Source organism: Nothobranchius furzeri, chromosome 2 (assembly GCF_043380555.1).
Source record: "Nothobranchius furzeri strain GRZ-AD chromosome 2, NfurGRZ-RIMD1, whole genome shotgun sequence".
Classification (NCBI taxonomy): Eukaryota; Metazoa; Chordata; class Actinopteri; order Cyprinodontiformes; family Nothobranchiidae; genus Nothobranchius; species Nothobranchius furzeri.
This window is the reverse complement of record NC_091742.1, coordinates 89029007-89051689: the sequence shown is the minus strand read 5'-3', so window position 1 is coordinate 89051689 and position 22683 is coordinate 89029007. Positions and strand designations below refer to the sequence as shown.

At 43.6% G+C, this 22683-nt stretch overlaps 2 protein-coding genes across 3 annotated transcripts in view; both read left to right on the top strand.

Moving 5' to 3' along the window:
• Positions 1-5307, top strand: part of tec (tec protein tyrosine kinase) — a 28326-nt gene extending 23019 nt beyond the window's left edge. The window contains exons 11-18 of the mRNA XM_015946125.3: positions 245-378; positions 451-525; positions 594-765; positions 1785-2001; positions 2081-2145; positions 2232-2350; positions 2428-2585; positions 4206-5307. Of these exons, the coding sequence (XP_015801611.1) occupies positions 245-378; positions 451-525; positions 594-765; positions 1785-2001; positions 2081-2145; positions 2232-2350; positions 2428-2585; positions 4206-4289 (1024 nt within the window). The 3' untranslated portion in view covers positions 4290-5307. The remainder of the gene's footprint in view (positions 1-244; positions 379-450; positions 526-593; positions 766-1784; positions 2002-2080; positions 2146-2231; positions 2351-2427; positions 2586-4205) is intronic.
• A 2316-nt stretch (positions 5308-7623) lies between these two features.
• Positions 7624-22631, top strand: LOC107376850 (uncharacterized). 2 transcript variants are annotated; one of them, XR_011519131.1, is made up of 3 exons: positions 7624-8541; positions 15284-16673; positions 17093-22631. XR_011519131.1 is itself a non-coding variant. In XM_070548264.1 (2 exons), the coding sequence occupies exons 1-2, from the start codon at positions 7624-7626 to the stop codon at positions 16001-16003; spliced, it is 1638 nt and encodes a 545-aa protein (XP_070404365.1). In that variant the 3' UTR covers positions 16004-22631. The 2 variants fall into 2 exon arrangements, 1 of the variants encoding a protein (XP_070404365.1); XM_070548264.1 differs by having other exon boundaries at positions 15284-22631.
• Positions 22632-22683: the final 52 nt, after the last annotated feature.

Below are 22683 nucleotides of genomic sequence, written 5' to 3'. Positions count from 1 at the left end.
ACTTGTTCTGAGTGATTCCTAGGGTTTTTAGAGCAAATTTTAATGTTTATTTTTTATTATTATTAAAGATGTTGATACGGAATAAAAGAGTCTCATGAATTTATGTAATGTGGTGAAAAAGCAACAACAAGAAACCAATACATCCAGATTGATGAAAAGTCTTTTTGTGTTTGACCTGGAAAATAATTTCTGAGTCACGCGTCTGTCTCACGGGTCTGTCTGCGTTGTGCTGATGTGCTTTCAGGGAGAAAGGTTACATCATCAAACATTATCACATAAAGGAGACGCAAGGTTCTCCCAGAAAGTTCTATCTGTCGGAGCAGTTTCAGTTTGACTGCATCCCCGAAGTTATCGAGTACCACAAACACAACGCAGGAGGTAGACTCCCCCAAACACACACACACACACACACACACACAATGAATCTGATCTGGTCTGGTCTGTTTTCAGGTCTGGTGACCAGGCTGAGATACCCTGTTGGAAACCAAACCGAGTCAACACCGCCCACAGCCGGCTTCAGCTACGGTGAGTTATTTTGTTGTTCTTAACCCCCACGTGCTCCTCAGTTTATGATTAAACTCTTTGGCCTGCAGAGATGTGGGAGATCAGCCCGATGGAGCTGACCTTCATGAAGGAGCTGGGCAGCGGTCAGCACGGCGTGGTGAAGCTCGGCAAGTGGAGGGGTCAGCACAAGGTGGCCATCAAGACCATCAGGTGTGGAGCCATGCGGGAGGAGGACTTCATCGAGGAGGCCAAGATCATGATGTAAGGAGAAGAGAACAGCGGTGTTAGGAGGACAAAAACACCCAGTGCCATCTGATGGTGGATATTTGGTACTACACAAATCTGGATCAACTGGAAGTTTATTCTTCTCACAACTATGGTTTCTTAAAAAGCTTTTATGGTTTATTAGAACTTTTCACAAACCGAACATTTTCTTAGTGTTTCAGCTTGGGAAAATGTGGGATTACTGCAGATTTGGATGGGGATCAGGTAAAGGAGTTCAAAGATATCCGTGTCTTGTTCCTGGGTGACGGAGTAAAGAGTGGACCTGCAGATCCGAGCTTTGTCTTTATTTATGAGGGTGTTGCTCTGATATGTGGTACGAAGTTCTAGATCAGGACAGAAAAAGGAGATCCTGAATATATCCAACCTCACCGCCACTGAGCCTTCTCATCAAAAGGAATCAACTAATGGGCCATTCCCATCTGTACCGGGTCGGCCCGGGCCGGGTAGCCCCAGTCGGCCCCAGCCTGGCCCGGTTGATTCCACACATCCTTGCCTTAAGCCCATGTGGGCTGATTCTACCCACCAATCAGAGGCTTGCTCTAATGGAAGGTGTGAATTTGCTGTCAGCAGTGGGTGTGTTGGCCCTGGTCGGCCTGAAGCAGACCCCCTCGAGAAGAGGGCTGAGAATGAGCCTTGGTTGGCCCGGAAAAATACCAGGCCACCCAGATATGTAAACAACCTACGCTACCCGGCCCGGGCCGACCCGGTACAGATGGGAATGGCCCATGAGGTGCTTAGGCCAGGCTAGGGTACCCGCTGGCCCTGCCTCATTCCTCATTGGAGGAATTATACAGTATAACCTCCGGTCTGGGAATACCATTGGGAGGAGCTGGCAGGTGTAATAGGAAAAAAGGAAGTCTGGGTATCCCACTTGGATAGATGAACCACTTCATTAGAGATGGTTTAACCAGCAAATGTTTGAAACTCCTTTGTATTTGCTCATTTTCTTTACTCTGAAAACTTTAGGTTGAGTGTTATTGATATGAATCTTCCAGGAAGCTGTCCCACCCTAAACTGGTGCAGCTGTACGGCGTCTGCAGCCAGCAGCAGCCCATCTACATCATCACAGAGTTCATGGAACAAGGCAGCCTGCTGAACTTCCTCCGGCAGCGGCGGGGAACCTTCAGCATCCAGTCCTTGCTGAGTATGTGCCTGGACATCTGTGAGGGGATGGAGTACCTTGAGGCCAATGGCTTCATCCACAGAGACCTGGTAACGTCTTGAGAGATGGTCATCTCAGCACTTTGATGCTTTGGTTTGAAACTGTTTTAATTTAAAATCTTATCTGAAGTCTGCCAGGAACTGTCTGGTGAACGACTCGCTGGTTATAAAGGTGTCCGATTTTGGCATGACCAGGTATGGGTTGGACTCCATTTCCTTTGGGTCACATAAAGTCAGCAGGTGGAACCAGCCTGATGTCTCCTAAAATTTGGACTATTTAGATACGTGCTAGACGACCAGTACACCAGCTCATCTGGCACCATGTTTCCTGTGAAGTGGTCGCCTCCCGAAGTCTTCGAGTACTGTAAATACAGCAGCAAGTCGGACGTCTGGTCGTATGGTGAGAGCGTGGAGTCCTTTAGCCAGTTTACGTCCTCATGTGCTCGAGCAACAACCTGCTGGTGTTTGTGTGCCCAGGTGTGGTCATGTGGGAGGTGTTCACTGAAGGTCGGTTGCCGTTTGGACAAAGTTCGAATCGTGAGGTTGTTGAGTTGGTGAGAGGAGGTCAACGACCCTACTGGCCTATACTGGCTACCCGTGACCTGTATGACATCATGATGCTCTGTTGGCATGAGGTGAGGAAAGTTCCTTCTGAACCACAATGAGCTGGCTTAATACCAATAATCCTTTTCAAAATGATGTTTTAAATTCTACCTTACAGATACAGTCAGAAATTATCATTTGGGGTCTTGAATGATGAGTTTGAATTTCTGGTTGACTTCTCAGATCCACAGGCTTTATCCTGATGTGTTTGGGGGCATTGTCCCGTCGGATGAATGATGAGTCCAAGTTTCAACCATTTAGTTCACAATATCAGATTTAGAACTTAGTAGTTAGTTTCTTTGATGTTCCATCCACTTTGTGAGATGGACCACATCATGATGCTACCACCACCATGATTGACAGCTCTTAGATTCGAAAGCTTCCTCTTGACTTCTCCAAACATACTTTCTCATCTGACCATAAAACCTTCTTAGAGAAGAAATTCGTCTCCTCTATGTGGACAGCTGCAGGTCTGAGTGGAGTTGGATGGTGTCTTCTTTCTTGGTCCTTTTCCTGTAGACTGTAGACAGGTCTGCTGGTATTCCAGCAGATTCATTTATCTGCAGTAGTTCCTGGGTTGTTAATGGATTCCCAAACAACTGCCTTCTGTCTGAGTGGGACAGTTTGGTCAAGTGCTGCAGTGAGACACCACCAGCTGTGGCCCTGTCAAGGAGACGCCCAGCATGTTTTCATTGTTTATCTGCTCCAACACACTTGATCCAGGGGATGAATCACCTGTGCAGCAACTCGTCAGGCTTGCAGAAGCCTTACAATCACCTGCTGATTGAAATCAGGTGTGTTGAAGAGGCGTTAAATAAAACAAGCTGGATACCGGCCCTCCAGGACCAGGATTGAGAACCACTGTTCCCCAGACCCTTTAGCATCATTTAGGATTTTGTTTTTCTCTCTCTGTGAGTCCATCTGTATCAGTTTGGCTCGACGGAAGAGAGAAAATCTGTAGTAAATTGAAACATTTGCTCCTAATTCTTGTTTGTTTTTTTTTTTGTTTTTTTTTTTACAAGTCATGAAAAGGGACATATTACCAAAACTCACGTTTGTGCTGCGTTGTGGATCGCCACTGCCTCGATAAACACTCCAAACATTAAAAAACATGTTCATCTGTTTTCTGTCAGTGTTTGGTTTTAGGAATTACGTGCCTAAAACAAGCCGTTTCAAAAATTCCCCATTTGTGATGTCACAAATGGTCCAAGTAGAAAAGAACCACAGAGAGAGCCCCTCCTGGACATCGGAGCTTCTCAGCTTATAGTAGCCTGAGCGAGAGATGGGTCGCCAGCTTGTTTTCTTAAAGTGACAGAGCCATTAAGCGGCTCATTTTAGAAGATACTGAAACCGTCAAGAATAAAACTGCTCTATGTAAGATGGATTTAGTAAAAAAAAAAAGTCATGGACATGTTTTGTACTGATCATAGAGCTGTTATAACTTAAGAGGAAAAGTCAAAATATGTCCCCTTTGAAGTTTAAATCCGTATAGCCATCATTTAAAACCAGATTATTTTTGTCATCAAGACTTCATAGAAACATCCTTCGTACCAGCTACCTGTGGAATAGATGTACTCATCGTTAAAATCCTTGAACAATGAAGCCAGGACAATAAATCAGATCTGATCGATTTTATTGTCCTCTGTCTTTAGAAACCCGAGGGGCGTCCCACCTTCTCCCAGCTTTGTGTGAAGCTGTTTAATCTGTTGGAAGGTGACAGTTCCTCTGCATCCTGATGGATAAAACTCACATTATGCTGCTCTCACTGACTGTCATAGACTAATGGAAGGACTGAGACCTGCAGTAACTCGATGCATCTGGAGCTGACGTCGCCCACTGATCAAATCAGCATCGTTTGCAGGACTGAAGCTGAATGTTTGAGGAGAAATGACTTTTGGACTAACTCAGGAAGTCAGACTCTGCTAATCTGACCAACAGATTTTAAATTACAGTAAAAAAAATCTGAGAAAATGTTTTTATGAAGCTATTTTCTTTTGTCTGATTTGATCTTTTTATGGAACTGGTTGAAAAATCTTCTCATGCCTGGTCTGATTTAGGCAGAACGTACATCAGTTTTCATCACACTCACCCTTGCTCCAGGTTCCTGACTGGGACCAGGAAACGGGACCACATCAGTCCAGTTCTGGCCTCCCTGCACTGGCTTCCGGTTTGCTATCGCTCACAATTCAAAATACTCGTCTTTGTTTATCATTTCTTCCAGGGTGGTGCTCCCCCCTATCTGGCCACTCTCCTGAACAAACATTCCCCATCACGCACTCTGCGCTCCTCTGACCAAGGCCTGCTCGCTGTCCCTCGGTCTAGGTGTCGTACCCGTGGGGCCCGGGCTTTCTCAGTCCTAGCACCGTTACTCTGGAACCAGTTGCCTCCCTCAGTTAGGCTGTCCCCTTCTCTGCCAGTCTTTAAGAATCACCTAAAAACACACCTCCTCCGCTTGGCGTTTCCAGAACATGTTTGATTTTGGCCCTCTTTTATGTTGAATCCATTCCACAGTTTTCATTGGTACACTCAATCCATCCACTCAATCCAAATGTGTTTCACACATTTGTATTTTACTGGAATGTTTCATCTATCTTGTAATTTCCATTTTGTACTTTGTAATTTGTATTTTGTAATTTGAATTTCTTTTATTGTTGATTTATTCAATATATTTACTTAACTGTACCATGTTCAGCACTTTGGGCTTCCTGACAGGGTTGCGGAAGGCGCTTTATAAATAAAGCTTTGATTGATTGATTGATTGATTGATTGCTCGGGTAACTGATCGTTTACTTTCTTTTGTTGTGAAAATCTAAAAGAGAAAGAAATTCCACAACTTTTGACCTTACAACTGCATTTACAATATGAACCTGATGAAAAAAACTAAATCATGAAGGAAGTTCAGGCTGAAGTGAACTTCCCCAAACCAACAACCTTCAGTCCCTTGGCTGTGTCTTGGTGGAGTCTATCGCTGGAAATGAGTTCAATCAGATTTTTATTCCAGTAATCAGTGCATCAGATGTCTTTGAGTGGAGATGTGGGACCCCATAGTGCTCCAACAGGAGGGTCAGGTCCTTGTTTTGGTTAAAGCCCAGACCTTAAATAAGTGAGCTTCTATCTGCACAGCTGGTCTTTTAAAATAAATGTAAATAATAAGTATAGTTTTTGATTTAATCCTAATAAACTACAGCTGAGAAGTTGTTGTAGAGTTTTACTTCCCTGGAGTCGGTTTTTTCCAGCAGATAAAAGTCTGACACCAACTGTGACTTTCATGGAAATGCCTGACCTTGCAAAAGTGAATGAATGTGAACTCTTCATGAGGACGTGGAAACAGCTGAAGATGCACCTTTTTGGCGAAGTTCCTTCATTATTTAAGGAAGCCGTTCCTTCAGCTGCCTCAACACGCAGGTCCAGCCTTGGAAAACGTGGTGAGTTTTTTTTTCTCCTGAAACGTCAGTTTAATCTACAAAATTATAAAAACTTTAACGTTTTCTCTATCGTCTTTTTCAGAAAGCTCTTCAGTTAATTGCAGAAAATATCTGATTTAAAATGTCAGCCATCCCAGTTTTAACATCTCAGACGAATGTCATGGAAAATTGTCTTTTTTTTTTCTTGTAAATGTGTGAAAAATGTAATACCGTAAATCCTTTAATATTGGCCTGTATTCCATTACCGGCCAGGTCCTACATTAGCTGGTCTCGCTGTCAGAGGGGGTAAATAAAGGCCGGTCTCTAATAGTGGCCGGCTTTTTGGGTTAGGCTTGAACAATGTGACTGGTAGAAAATTGTTTCTCAATAAAATAAAAGTCTGTAAATGTCAGAGGTTACTAAAGCCCACTGGAGAGTAGATGCAAATCTGCAGCATGCAAGGACCTTGTTTGGGGGGGGGATTAATTTTAGTTGTCACCATTTTCACAGCCTCTGAGTTCGCAGGAATGAACGATAGATGCACGCAAATTAATAAAATGATGTTTTGTTCTTCTATGCCAGCTGTTTGCTTGCTACAGCGTTGCTGTCCCAGATGTGACGTAACCCGCCAATTGCAGTATTTGCAGTTTTTAAAGAGCACGTGAGTGTTCAACAGTTGATTAGTTCTTTGCAATAAAGTAATAATTTTATTATAAAGTCTTGGAAAAAGTCTTAAATTTAATTTTGATTTGCCTGCATATACCCTGTGTTAGTTTATATCATTAAACCAGTCACACACACACACACACACACACACACACGGTAGAACACACAGTGAATGTGGTGGTCTTTCCATTTGGAATACAGTAAAATTGGGTTTGATCCACTTTCCAAATGAAACTGAGCATTAATGTAAAGGTATACAAGTTACTACCGAACTCAAGGAAGAACATAAAAAAACAAAACCATTGTTTTATATTATTGTACTTTTATTGATCAAATAACTTATTTTGTCATGTGTTTGTTTCTTTATGACCACAGAAAACAAATCTGGGCTTTTTTTTTTTTAATCAAAGGACCCCGACTCCAACATGACATTTCAGCAGATCTGGTGGGTTTGGCTGTTCGTCACCACCCTTCCTCTCCTCCTGTTGCCCATTCCCACGTTAACCGAGGTTGTCAAGTCGGTGTCCGAATGCGACCAGTTTCTTCTTGGCCAGACTCCTCCACATGTACCAGGCATCCTTGAGGGCGGGAGGATTCTTGACCAGAACCGATACAAACTCATCTGCCAGACTTACAACAACAAGCCAAGATTTGTCACGCTCTACGATGTCAGTAATAAGATCCCGGTGTTTTCTGCCTACAAGTATGTTGGAGAAAAAGACAGGAAGAGACCAAAGTCCAAATGGAAAATAGAGCCACAGGTAGGCTTCATGAGCTGTAAAGGACGAGTTTCAAGAGCATGTTTAGTGTTCACATGATTTCCAACTACGAACTTCACAAAATGAAAAGTCTGAACATTTTTTATCCAACATCTTAACTTTTTGTTGGAGTTTGAGTGAAGATGGCCACTATAGCTAATTAAAGAGTAACTAAACCCCAAAATTACTTGTTTTTGCTGATAAACTGTTCAGTTGGGTCTTTACACTGATTAGTCGGGAAGATGGCGGGAGTGCAGGCTGGTGGCTCTTCAGCTCCAGCAGGCTTGAAAGCCTTTGGTGGACCCAGAGCTAAACCAGTGATTTATAACACTTCTGACGGCAAGACTCTTGTTGAAGACGAGTTTTTAAATTTTCTTGTTGTTAAGATGAAAACGTTATGCCATGATGACATCATTTTGCTTGCTGTGAAACACTTTGGTTCGGAGTGGATTGAGGCCTCAAAGAAGGTCCTCCATGATTTATGCCCGAGCCCAACGCTGCGTCTAGTAACGCACAAAGGCCCTCAAAAGGACGTTAACAACGTGAAGAGCTGCTTGAAGCTTCTTAATGAGGCCGGCGAAAACATCCCCCGCTTTGTGTCGCATCATCTGGACGAGCTTCCCACAATTACTTTTAGCAGTATGGATGTCTCCTGCCTGCTTGGTAAAATTGAGAAGCTAAGCACTGATGTTTCTCTGTTGACGCAAGCGATGTCTACCCAGACGAGTGTCTGCGAAAATCTCCGTGTGGTGACAGCTAACATGAGTGATCGCCTGGGCGCGGTAGAGCAACTTGGCGTGAACGGCGGAGGCAACCCGCCTTGTTCCGATCAGCTGGTGACGTGTCAAAGGATGGAGAAGACGGCGCGGCAGATCGGAGCTACTGCTGAGGTGCAAACGGCTTCATCACCTGCTTCGGGCGGTGGGGCTGGTGCCCGAACGGTGAGGAGGGATCCGGTGGTTTCAAATAATGTGGGGGGTTTGGATCCGAGTAACGCTTCACCTGCCTGGAGTCAAGTTGTTAAAGAAGGACGCCGTCCAAAGCGGGCTCCAGATGACGACGGCCCTGCGCAACTAAGGCCTAAACGGAATTTCGCTAAGAGGCATGTTGTCGTGGGATCCTGTGCCGGAGGAAGGATCAAAGTTTTAAAAACGAAACTGGTGAGTGTCTTCGCAACGAAGTTCTGCCCTGATCTTATGCCGAGTGTGCTGGCTGACTATCTTAAAGAAAAACTACATCGTGAGGTGCGGTGTGAAAAGATTAATAACAACCAGAGCCGATGTAGTTCCTTTAAAGTTTCGGCAGAATGTGAGGAGGTATCTGAACTGTATGATCCTCAACTGTGGCCTGAAGGAACCTTCGTGAGGCGTTTCTATGAGAAGCGCAGAGCTGTGGCTGCAGATGGAGCTGCGGGTGGGCCCAGTGGGGAGCCACTTACTCAGGGAGCATCCAGTAAAGCATGAGAATTGTGTCATATAACTCCCGTGGCCTGCGCCTTGGTAACGGGGCTGGGGATAGGGCACGTCGTATTGTTGTCGATAAACTTTTGGAAGATGTTGACATTTTATGTCTGCAAGAGACAATGCTGCCCAAACAGAACCTGGATCGGTTAAACTCCTTTCACTGCAATTTTTTTGGTGCTGGGGAGTCCACTACTGATCTGTCATCTGGAATTATTCAAGGAAGGATACCTGGAGGCGTGGCCATCCTATGGCACAAGGATTATGATCCTTTTATTTCTGTTGTCAGGCTAAATGTGGACTGGTGCATAGCAGTAAAGATTGTTATGGATGAGAAGGTATTCATGATCTTAAATATTTATATGCCATATGAGAGTCAGCAGAATGAAGATGAATATCTGGCGAAACTTGGTTTTTTAAGCTCATTTATCAGTCAGTGTGAGTTTAATTGTGTTTTTATTGTTGGTGATATGAATGCTGATATTTCAGACACTCGCTCCACCTTTGGGCAACATCTGATTCAGTTTTGTGTAAATAATAACTTGGTTTTAACTAGCAAAGAGAGACTGCCAGCAGACAGCCACACGTATGTCAGTGAGGCATGGCACTCAACTTCCTGGCTTGATCACTGTATATGCACTGAGGATGCACATGAATGCATATCCAGGGTGGAAATCTTATACTCCCTGGCAACAACTGATCACATCCCTGTTTCCTTAGTGGTAAACTGTGAATCTTTGCCTGTGCTGCTCCAACACCAGAGCCCCTCACACACAGAGAAGCTTACTTGGGCTAAAGTGTCAGTCGAGGATATTAGGAAATATTCATTACTGTCAGATTGTAGTCTGAGATCTGTTAGTGTCCACAAAGAAACGTTACAGTGTAGAGATGTTAACTGTGAACATATGGAGCACAGGCTGCACTTATGCACCTTGTATCAAAATATTGTGGACAGCTTGATTATTGCCAGCGAGTTCCTCTGCCAAAAAGGAGCAACAAAATTTAAACCGCTTCCAGGATGGAGTGAGCATGCTTATGCGTTACATGCTGAGTCCAGAGCAGCCTATAAAGCCTGGGCAGCTGCTGGTAAACCAAAATCCGGTTCAATATTGGAGTCTAAGAAAGCCGCGAACGTTAAGTTCAAGAATGCTGTTCGCTATATTAAAAGAAATGAGCAAACAATGCGGGCAAACTCCTTAGCGAACAAACTAAAGAATAATGATGTTTCAGAGTTCTGGAAGGAGTTAAAACGCTCCTGTATCAGTAAGCAGCTGCTACCTGCATCTATAAATGGGGTATCAGGAGACAAGAACATTGTTGAAGCCTGGAGGAATCACTTTAGCAGAATTTTTAACTGTGTAAATAGTGAAAGGTTCAATCTTGGCAACATTAACTACAATCATGGTATGATTGTCAGAGCTGATGAAGTCCGTCTCGCTATAGAGAAAATGTCTTTAAACAAAGCTTGCGGCCCGGATCAACTATCAGCAGAGCACATGAAGTATGCTAGCTGTAGAGCTCAGGTGTTACTTTCATTGTGCTTTACCGGCTTTTTGAAGCATGGAATCTTGCCTGACCATATGTTATCTGTTCTCTTAGTCCCTATAGTCAAAGAGAAAACTGGAAAAATCTCCTGTATTGATAACTACAGGCCTATTGCTATGGCTAGTGTGTTGTCCAAGGTGTTTGAGCATATTTTGCTGGAAAGACTGCAAAATTTTATAACTACGACAGAGAATCAGTTTGGTTTTAAAGGTAAACTTAGTACTGACTTGTGTATCTATGCTTTAAAAGAAACTGTAAGCAAATACATGAGGCATAATGCTTCTGTTTTTATGTGTTTTTTAGATGCCTCTAAGGCCTTTGACAGAGTCAATCATCAGAAATTATTCATCAAGCTACAAAACAGAGGGGTCCCTTCTTACCTAGTTAGGATTTTGCACTTCTGGTACTCTCATCAACTAATGCAGGTAAAGTGGGGGACAGAAGTGTCTGAACCTTTCTCCGTATCAAATGGAGTCAGACAAGGCGGGATTCTGTCACCTGTCCTTTTTAACCTGTACCTTGACGAGTTGTCTGTTACTCTGAATGATAGTAAGACTGGATGCTTGGTGGGTGACCGACTGGTAAATCATTTAATATATGCAGATGACCTAGTCCTCATGTCTCCCTACAGCGCAGGCCTGCAGCAGCTGCTCAGGGCATGTGCTAAGTATGGTGAGCAATTTGACATCCTGTTTAACCCTAAAAAGAGTGTGGTTATGATTGCTGCTACTAAAGGGGACCTGAAGCTTAATTTTCCATCTTTTAACTTAACAAATCAGGTCCTGGAAGTGGTAAGCAAAGCAAAATATTTGGGGCACATTTTAAGAAGTGACCTCTGTGATGACGAGGACATTAAGAGGCAGTGTGGTAAGCTGTACATGCAGGCTAACACACTGGCACGTAACTTTGGCATGTGCTCAGATCCTGTTAAAGTGTCCCTCTTTCGTTCCTTTTGTACTCCTCTCTATACAGCCCACTTGTGGTGCAACTATAGTAAGGTAGTAATGAAGAAGCTTCAAGTGGCTTATCAGGATGCTTTTAGAATCCTCATGAAGCTCCCTAGATGGACTTCGGCAAGTCACATGTTTGTTACGAGTAACATCCCAACTTTTCATGCGCTTCTGAGGCTCTTCATGTACAAATTCATCTGCCGACTGAGTTTGTCAGCTAACGCGGTTGTTAGAGCTCTGTCATCTTTATCTTACAGTGACACGAGGTACTCCTCAGTCCTTTTTAAACATTGGAGCAACTGCCTATACGGTTTGTAATTGGAATGTGTTTGTATTTTATTTTTTTTTTATTTATTTTTTTTATTCTTGTTATGGACATATCCCTTGTCTGAAATAAAGTTTGATTGATTGATTGATTGATTTACAAATGCAACCTTTCTGTTTCGGTGCATTTTTTGACATGTTTGTGTAAACTTGATTCAATTTAGAATCTAGGTCTACAAGCGTGTTAGTGCTGCCCCCTGTGGGTTGAACCGTGGCTAATGCATTTTAAACTTGTGGTACAATTTCACGTCATCGGTACAGTCTCCTCCCACTCCCCCTCCCTCCTGGGATGGAAATTCCCCACACTTGGCCATGCCACTCTGCCTCCTGGGCCCTGGCAACGCCCACTTGTAAAGTATTTTTCAAATCTTGACTAGGGGGTGGAGTTACATTTTCTGATGCTGTGCAGTCCCTCTTTAACTACAGATATGAAAAATGACGGAAACTTTGTAGAGTAAACTCCAAGCCACTTAAACATGTTCAAACAAAAAAATATCAGCCGCCAGTCTGAAGAGCGGCCTGCGGACCGCTTACGCCTCACGGAGAGTTTGAGCAACCCCCATATGCAATTGTTGAACTATGAATTTTGTTTGTCCAGAAGGATGTAAAGTGTTGGTTTCTAACTTCTGTTAAAGATATCGGCCAGAGGCAAAATTCCTTTGAGTGGCATGTGTAAAGAAGTATTAATACCTCATGTAAAAAAGGTTTTTGGATTTTCACGGCTGGAATTAAAAAAAAATCTGATGTTTTTGACCGGCGTGCATGGGAAAAACAGAAACTATCTTCCGGTCTAAGCCCTGGTGTTTCACAAGGAGATCTGCTGAAGCAGCTATAGAAAACAACCCTGACTCCGGTGTTTCTGTGTTAGCATTATAGCAGAGAACAATGTTTCATCAATCAGATGTAGCATCTGAAGCCTCTGCTAGTCGGGCAGATTTGTTTTTTTCTCTGGGATACGGCGACAAAAACGGATGATGGATTACCGGAGATGTTCAACCGAACTCCAACCCCGCTAGCTGGATACTTGAGGTGCAGACATGTTTGGGACCGTTTGACTCAGAAGACCTGTGACCCGATTTGGACACTGTGGAGGATTCTGTTCATCTTCAGAACCAAAATCAGTACTTTTTGTTTACTTTTGTTAATTATTTCACGTCTGTGCTCACCGGGAGCTCTAAGCTGACTGTAGGTCTTAGCTCCATCATGTGTCCCAATACAATTCAATAATCTACAGATAAATAAAACGTGTGCTGCCAGTTTTACCGCTGCGTAAATGCATTAATATAACTCCGGAAAACATTTAAGTGATAGCTTACCAGAATAAATCTTCCAGATGCTGGAGGAATTCGCTGGTTTGGCTCACTGTTTGCACTAATCCAGGATGGCACGGAGGTTCTACAGGTCCCAGGAGGATCTATTGTTGAAATGTGGGAATCATCTTTTAGATAACTCCTGTGTGTGTGTGTGTGTGTGTGTGTGTGTGTGTGTGTGTGTGTGTGTGTGTGTGTGTGTGTGTGTGTGTGTGTGTGTGTGTGTGTGTGTGTGTGCCGTAGCTTTCCCAAATGACTTGTTTTTTTCCTTACCGGAGCTAACATGGTTAGCAGTGTAGCTGCAGTCATGCTAACGAGACTCGTCTGGAGTCTAGAAGTAGCGGTGAGGCTCCAGATGGATTTATAAATGTAGGTTAATATTTTAGATCAGACCTATGTTATTTAAAAATGCGTGTAGGACACGGGCATGTGGCTCAGACCTTTTGCTGCAGCTGTAAACGCAATTTTCCGTAATAATTAAGAGTACAAAAGTAGACAAAATACAGTCATTCACAATACTAGGAACAGCAGCTACCTTGTTTTATGTGCTGGAGTGACGTTAACGGTTGTTCACCGTTTGGAAGGAAGAATTTAGATTTTCTGAAGTGATTTCGGACAAAATTCCTTAACAAAACGAAAAACTGAACCCAGTTCATATTTATATATATATATATGGGAAAGTGTAGTTACACTAAATTTCTACTATTTTAATGCAGAGTCTGGCCAATATCTTTAAAATGTTTAGTAATGTGCCTACTTTTGACTTATTCTGAGGTGGATAAATCATAATAAGTTTAAAATATTTTTTTATTTAAAATGATGACGTTGTTGTGACTTAATGTTGGCCCTTGTCTTGAACAGTGAAGACACCCCTGCCCTAGATTAAATAAAACTCAAATTCTAATTCAAACTTTATTAATCCCAGAGGGAAATTAGAGTTTCAGTACACACAATTCAGAGATCAGACATACATAGGCAAAGACACGTGACAAGAATTGGTGACTGTGGTCATTCGCAACCCTGAGTCGTGCTACCTTAATAGAGATAAGAGGGTTATATGAGGATTGGATCAGGTGGAGGGGAAAAAAAGCACTTCAGAGTTACCCTCCACAAGGAGGGCAGCTTTGCTCTGCAAAAAACACCTCAGACAGAAATGCAACAGACTTCAGTCATCACACAACATAAGTACCACTAGGTGGGGAGGTAGGGTTGGGGACTCTCCACATGTCAGTGGCTGCAGCCACGATAAGCAGCGCACGTCACCCCAGTCTGGACAGGGGAGGGAGGTCGTTGGGGTTTGGAGGGCACAGTGACTCCTGGAATGATTCTGTGGCCTTCACAGCCCGCAGTCCCACCCAGGCTGGGATAGGGAGATAGTTGCCATAGCGACGGCAGCATTCCACATTTCTTCTGAGGGGGGATTATTCGTTGCAGCCTCACAGGCTCAAGGGCACCAGATTCAGACTAGAAACTGTTTTGGGGCCAGACAGAGATAATTTCCTCTCTGTCTTAAAGTTCCGTTGGTCCTCAACCTCTCAAAATCCCAATAATGGCCCAAATTAATCTATCCCAATCCGTGCGGATTCGTCCACTCGCTCCTTGATGGCATCCATCTTTGTGCCAACGCATGAATCTCGGCCAAAGTTCCAAGCTAACGAATCATCTCGACAATTATATGAGTCTGTGCATTCACAGCTCGGTGTAATCCATCCCTGAGCCCAGGGAGAGTGCAAATATTCCTCGACAACTTGTTAATTTTCCGGTAAGCCAGGAAGCCTCCTAGGCCAAAGAGCAGGAAACCTGACACCAACACCACAAATATCCAGACGTCTTCAGAATCCTCTACAGACAGCTGAGATAGGCAAATCGGGTTCCACTGTTTCCAGGAGTCCATGATATGCCCAGCTGGCTCTGTCCCAGAGGGGCACCCGGGAGTCCCTTCTCCCGTTCTCATCACTGAAAAAATTTTGTCAATCGCGTTGAGTGACCAACTGACCTGGTACATTTTAGTAATTTCAGTTTGCAGTTTCCAGAAAAAATGCAAAAGCGCCATACACCCAGAGATAGACAAGGAGCCTTGGAATAAGATAGGGAGGAGTGGAGGAAAAAAGCGTCTGTACTCTCCAAGAGTAAGGAAGAAGGGAAAAAAATACATCAGAGTTTCTGACTTTCCTCCCAGACATTCTTGAGTTTCCCTTTGATGAAGAACAGTTTTACTTCCTTATTGTTTCTGCATGCGTTCGATTTATTTACTTTTACTCATGCTTTATGGTTGGCTGATTTTTGATGACTGACCCAAGTTTCTCTTTCCAGCTTGAGAACGAAAATCTCGGAAAGAACATGATGACCAAAGAGAAGAACCAGATCTACATGCAACAGGGTGTTGACACAGATTACAGATCCAATGGAACATTCGACCGGGGTCACATATTTCCAAGCTCTTACGGATCAACCACAGAAGATAAAAAGTCTACTTTCACCCTGACCAACGTTGTTCCACAGGCAGAGTCATTCAATAAAGGAAGCTGGAACAGAATGGAAAGATGCACCAAATGTGTTATGGAAAAGTACTGCACCAACAGCAGCGGTGCTCCCGAAGGCTTCGGACTGACTGGATCACAACCCAGTTTTAACAACACCCTGAACAACAGGATCAACATTCCCTCCACTCTGTGGTCAGCATTCTGCTGCTACAGCACCATCACCAGGACGTGGATAGCAAGCGCACACTGGGGGGACAACGTTCCAGATGGGTCTAGGAAAAAACACTTAGAGACCAAGACTCTGGCAGAACTCCAGAACAGACTTTGGGCTGCAGACTCCGAGTTTCAAGTATTTCCTGGAGCAAAGTGTCCTCTCAGCACAACCGTCACCAAGTTTTACCCAGATATCCCAAACTGTGACTGCCCCCTTTTCATTCCACCAACCCCTACTGTTTCATTTTCAGGATGTAGCTCAGTCACATCTATATCTACTTTTATTGTTCTCTGTACTCCATTGTTCATATATTTATATTATTGCATGTTTATTTAATCCAAAGCACCTGGAGGTGTTTGTGTCATCTTCATTGTTCCCAGAGTTGGGGTCGGAACTCCTCTGCTGCTCAAGTCAGAGTTAAAGCTTCTAGTGGTCATTTGTAGACCAGTAACTGTTTGGGAATAACTGCTGGCAGTAGCGGTTTTAGGCACGGGCAGACAGGGCAGTTGCCCGGGGCGGCATTTTTTCATGACACAAAAGGGGCGCACAAGCGCGGAGTAAAAAAAAAAAAAAAAGGAAATCTGCGCCGCACCAAGGTTTTCTATTATCTGTCACAGTGGCGGAGCTTGATATGTGCAACATGTGCAGCCGAACAGGGCGGCAGTCTGCAGGGGGCGGCATTTAATTTCCTTTTTTTTTTTTTCTAAAAAAAATTTTTTTTAGCATCAACCAATACATAAACAAAACATAGAAATCGCATGTTCTTAATAATAGTGATGATAATAATATTTCTGTAATAAAAGCACAACAAAGTGTAACCCATATCAACTGCTCCCTGTCACATGACCCACGTCAGCTGATGTGAGGTCCCTCTCCTGATTGGCTCCTTCCAAGTCGCGGCAACCATGAACGCTGCTCTTGCCGTAAGCTTGTTGCTTGTAGAACGGCGTTGGAAAACAACGCTTTTTTCCCCTCAATTCATTTATACTCTCATTTTTCCTCAGCGGTAAGTGTTCTTAACATCTACCAATAACACCCTTTTACTTGTCAGTGACCAGTCAATCGTTTTCGCTATAAAAATGACCTTGTTCGGCGGAGTTCCCACCGCGAGCAGAACTCCGGTTCAAAAACGCTGTTTTTGAAACACTTTTATTTACTTAAGCACTTTAATGGGCTTAACTTGAAACCAAGAGCAATCGAATGATTATTGTTATGTGTTGCCTTGAATTCGGCTATGCTGTCTGTCAAACAGTTGTTTTCCTTTATTGTTGTTTTTGTATTTGTTTGTAGCAAATGCTACTGGAATGCATAGATTGAGCTACGTAGCCAAGATGATTAATAATTGACCTGTTGTACATTCGTGATATGTTTACCGGTAAACTGAATAGAACTTGATGTGCTAATGAACGTTTCTCTGGCCTACAGGTCAGGTTTTTTTCCCCATGTTGAACTGATCTTCTTCATATTGAAGTGGCGAGCTGGTAGGATCATTCTTTCTTTTTGGAATCGGGAAATTAGCTATTACCGTAAATCCTCTAATACAGGCCCGGGCCTGTATTTGACTCAAGCTCATCAAGCTGCAGGCCTTTATTGGAAGGAGGGCCAGTATTAGAGGCAGGCCTCTATTTCTATTTGAGCAAAATGAACTAATGGTTCGCTGGAGTTTTTGACAATTAAAATTGCGCCCACATTTTCAAAGTTAAACACATTTCTTTTAACAACGGTAGTTTCTGCTTCAGCCCTCTCCCCCCTCCCCCTGCGCAGCGGCTGCAAACTCACTGATGCGCCTGCAGCCTCTCGGAGTTCCTGCTGCTCTAAACATTAAAATAATTATTTCATTTTCTGTTCCCTCACTTCTGATTACCTTCAATGGTGTCTGTTTGTTGCAACCACCAGGTACAAAAACTAACTTGTTTTTATTTGACTATTTTTCTGTCCTGCCTGTTTATTATCTTCCTGCATCTCCTCTCAATCCTAAAGAGAAACTGCTACCTGGGTTCATATATATTGACCTTATGAGTTACCTTTGAACTGCAGTTCTAAAAGAGCTACCGACCGCAAAAACAGTGGAGCGCTCCCTGCTTGGCGGGCGTATCATACAGTCCGAGCAATAAACGCAGAAGTTCCAAACACCCGTTGTGTGCGAGAAGCATCGAAATGAACTGTTTAATCTGCCCATCATTTGTGTTGAGAGATCAGCAGTGTTTGGATCAACAAAGTGTGACTACTTTGACAGTAGAAACTGTATTTATGGCTTATTTTTGTGCATTTAAAGTTCAGCCGCCATTGATAGTTGTTAAAAGTTGTTAAACCTGTGCATATGAAACAAAAAACGCCTTTTGTTTATCGATTTATTGTGAAAAAAGGAAGTTGTGCTTGCTCCTTTTCCTGTTGGGCAGTTGTGATTTCTGTCCATTGACTGCGGAGGTGCTCCGGCGAAAATAGGATCGATTCTATTTTTGCCGGACGCCGGAACAGAGGGCGGCACACGGCGCCGCACTGCCGGAGCACGGCCGCAGTAGTAGAATTGCTCTGATTGACTACAACGGGACCGATTTTGCTCCGGCGTTTGTGTCGGAGCGGAGCGGAGGTAGTGGAATTTGCGTCAGAGGACAAGGTGATGCGCGCAGCGCCCCGCTCCACAGCATGCAGCAAAACGCATCAGGCGCAAATAAAAGACAGAAAACATTAAAGGAAATGAACTGACATGAACGATCGTGTGTTAAATTCGTTTTTGAGGTGGCGACACCTGATTGTGGCCGTGCTCAGGAGGCAGATCTACCGACCGCGAAAACAGCGGAGCTCTCCCTGCTTGGCGGCCGCATCAATGATCTGTGAGTCGGAGGACAAGGTGATGTGCCCCGCTCCACAGCAGCGAAACACATCAGGCGCAAAAGACAGAAAACATTAAAGGAAATGAACCGACATGAACGATCGCGTGTCAGTACCTATGCTCTGACACAGCGCGTTGCCCCCCTGAGTGCAGGAGCTTGTCACCTGCTGATAGCAGTCTGTCTTTTCCGAGGGCTGCATCTTGCCGGTCATTATCACGTGACAGCGACTAGTCGACGACAGGCATAAAAAGCCACTATAGTGAAGTTGACTAGTTCATACAACCCCTGCTACTGCTCCCCAGAGTGTTCTGCAGCATAATCAGCGTGTTCTCTTTGAACTTGATAGTGTAATGACCTGGCTGGGGTTGTAAGCCAGGTGCATTCTGGGTATTGTGTTATATGTGTTTCCTATCGTTCTGCTAGTTCCTATGTGCTGATTTGCGTGTTGTGTGAGTGTTATGTAAGCCACAGGGAAGGTGATGTGTGTTCTGTGGAGTGGGTTGAATTAGCATGGTTAACTGACACCGTGACTCTGTGTGGTAGGAGCGTGATAGAGGATCGTGTCTGTAGCGTTACAAAGCGTTGAAGAAAAAGTCTAATAAAGGGCTGTGTGAACCTCTACTGCCTCCTGCTGGTTGATTTGGGGACTATAACCCTGCCGCTGAGACGCTCATATTTGCTTGTTACTACATTCCACCCGGCTACAATAAGAGACCGGCCATTATTCACCTCCGCTGACTCCGACACCGGCCAAAATTGGAGACCTGGCCTTTAATTGAATACCGGCCTGTATTAGAGGATTTACGGTATTTACCCCATGAAAAACGGAGCGGCAGCGGGCGCTGGAGGTGCCCTGCTAGTATGATCCCATTTAAACTGTAAACTGCCATAAAATAAAAACTATAAAAGCTAGAGCGGTCTTTTTTTTAGCTGAAAGTTGAGACTCTCGCCTTTCAGCACATCTGTACTGTACAAGTCGATGATGCCATCATGTTGCGTTAAGTGTGTCTATTTCAGTAGAACTTTGACAAGTGGTGAGAAGGTGGCCAGGAGCTGGATGTTGTATTCAGTTAGCAAACGTTGTTATATATACACTCCACACAATTTGAAACAAAGTTGTAGGTGTAATGTTTTTTCGTGTGTGTGTATGTGGGGGGGGGTGTCACAGGGGGATCTCGCACAGGGCGCCATTTAGGCCAGCTCCGCCTCTGACTGCTGGTGACACTTGTGACCAATGTTGAGCATCTTACCTTTACAAAGTTATTAGATGCAAATGTTCCCCAAAATAAGAGTTAGTAACTCCGTTGCCACATTGTAAAAGTAATTAGTTACTTATAAGTAATGTTCACGCTCTACATGTTCTATGTCAAAGATGTTTTAACTGGATGATTCTTCATATGTAGAATGGACATTTCAGGAATCTGAAATATCCATTCAGCAAGAATGTTCATTAAACCTTTCTAAGAAGGGTCACTTTATTAACATTGCTCAGTGCATTATTAATCATTAATAAGCTACTAAATAAAGTATTAACTGCTTTCTGTTTCATGACATTTGCTTTGACGAACTGGTTCAAACGTAATGATAATGACCCGTACTTGTATAGCACCTGTCAGAGTCAGAGGACTCCAAAGCGCTTTACACTACAGTGTATCATTCACTAATTCACACACTGGTGGTGATGAGCTACATGCAACAGCTGCATGGGGCGCACTGAGCACCGAGCACACCAGTTAAGTAAGGTGGGTGGGAGACAAAAAAAATTAGATAACACCCTTCATCCCCCCCCCCCCCCTTTTCCCTGCGCCCATTATAAACTACTGGCCCAACTGTGCCCCCTCAGAAATTTTGACCTGGAACGGCCCCTGACATGTGGGATGTGTGATATGGAAACTGAAAGAGGTGCAAGGAAGATCCTGCCTTTCTGGCCTTTGATTGGCTAGGAGTCTCCCGCAAATGGCTATTTCATTTAGCAGCAAACCGTCTTTCCTCGCTAAGTGCAGATGGTCGTCCTGCCAAAATCAGAACAGTTGTTTTGGGGAGTTTTTGTAAAGAAAATGCAAACTTAGCACTTTGCAAAACAGTTGATTTTTCTGTTTCCTTTATTAAGAAAAAAAAGTAAAATGTGAACTTCAATCATTGCATTTACTCACACTGTTCTCAATAGGCTTGAGCGGTATTACGGTAATACCATAGATGCCTGGAGTCAAAAAAAGAGCAATGTCAGTTCTACTACCGCCATGATAAAAAATAAAATATTTTTTTAAAAGAAGAAACGGTACACAAGGTTTGAAAAAATGAAATTAAAGATAAATACTAGTCACTTAATGTATAAAAGGTATGTGTGGTTGAATTTTCAGTTTTACTTAGTTTTTCCAACTTTAGGAGACGTTCCATAAAGTTTATGAATATCAACATGTGACAGTGTCAGCTTACATGGTGTCTAAAAAGAACACAACTTCTGCAGTTTGGGAGTCTTTCAGGTTCAAAGCAAACAAAAAGAAGAGCCGGGCTTTTGGAGCCTGTTATTAACTCAACTGCTATTGACGACAAAAGTCCCCCCCCCGGTCCAGTCTGGCTGTGAAGCAACAGAATTAATGTCTGAATGCTGGTAACAAGCCTTACAGATTTTACTCTCAGGTGGAGCATCAAAGCTTCTGCTTTTAATGTCACGCTTGATACTTAAAACTTTATTGTTATTGTTTTTTGAATGCTTTGTAATTCCGACCAGACACGGAGACAGAGGTGAAAGAGAAGGGGGAGGGGGTAGAGCCCTGCACTGAAGCCCTAGGCCCTCGGGTCGGCCCGGCCCGACGGCCGGGCTTCGGGCCAACGACTGTGTAATTACCTCGGACACGGGCGCCTTTATTTTTAATCGAATTCATTAAAAAAATTGAAACACTTAAACGCAGCAGTAGAGCCCTGCGCGGGACTGTTTTCTTCATCCCGCTCCTGCTGTATTTCTGACCATTACCGCCCACAACCACGTGTGTGTTACACTCCCGCCCGCACCCGCAGCGTGCATGTCTACTCCTGCCCACAACCGCAAAATTATTACCTCACAATAAAAGAGATGTATTGAGTTTGCGTCCACAACATGTCATTTTATAGGCTATACCAGGGCTCGGCAATCCGCGGCTCTTCCATCCATCTGATGCAGCTCTCTGTGCTTGTAAAATAATGAATGGATATTTAAATAAAATGCTTTATATTTTGCTGAATTAATTTTATATCTGTATGTCAATTCTATGTGAAGATTGTCTGCATAAACCTGAACCGGTCCAACCCGGTCTTACTGTGAGACCTGGTTGACGGGCCACGCTTGTGCGTAATAGGCGGCTTTCAGACACTTTGTCTACTTTTAAGAATAGGCTTAAAACATTTTTATTTGATAGGGCCTATGGTTAAAATCTGATGTTAGCCTAAATCTGGACAAGTGGGGGGAGTAGAGGGAGGTGGAGTGTACAGTCGGTAAAGACGGCTCTCCCTTGCCCAGCCTCCAACATGCCTACATCTACATAGGATAGATTATCCAGTTATCTCTGTAGTTATGCTGCTATAGGCTTAGACTGCTGGAGGATACACTGACCACTTTCCACACTCGACTACTTTCTTCTACAATCTGCTCTTTAACTGTACTATTTCCTGCTATTTCAGCTGTTAACTTTGTTTTCTCTCCAAGTGTTTTCTCCCCAGAAGAAGCTACAACGATGTTCTGCTGAGCTGTGGTGGCCTCATGGAGGGGGCCATCGTCTAGCACACTGCTGCTAACCACTAAAACATTCTCCCTCTCCTGATAACTTTTTGCTTTCCTTGACGTTGGATGTGCCACTGCTAGTTTACCTGTTTAATTATAGATCCACTAGGATAAATACAATAAAGTTTATCTCTCACCAAATAAAATATTTACTAAGAAATCACAATGTAACTATAGACACATTACTTTGTCGTGTGTGTGTGTGTGTGTGTGCGTGCATGTGTCCTTTGGGGTTTATATCTTTTATAAAAATGAAAGTAAACATGGGCATTGGTTTTGCTTTAACAAAACCAGGTGAGATGATTAATTGGAGCGATACAGAGCTCCGGGAGCTGCTCTCGTTTAGAGCTAGAGCTCAGATTATCTGTTGACGGGGACTGTAGAGGACAGACACCTTTAGGAGTGGCTTTTCAATACAAAATGTT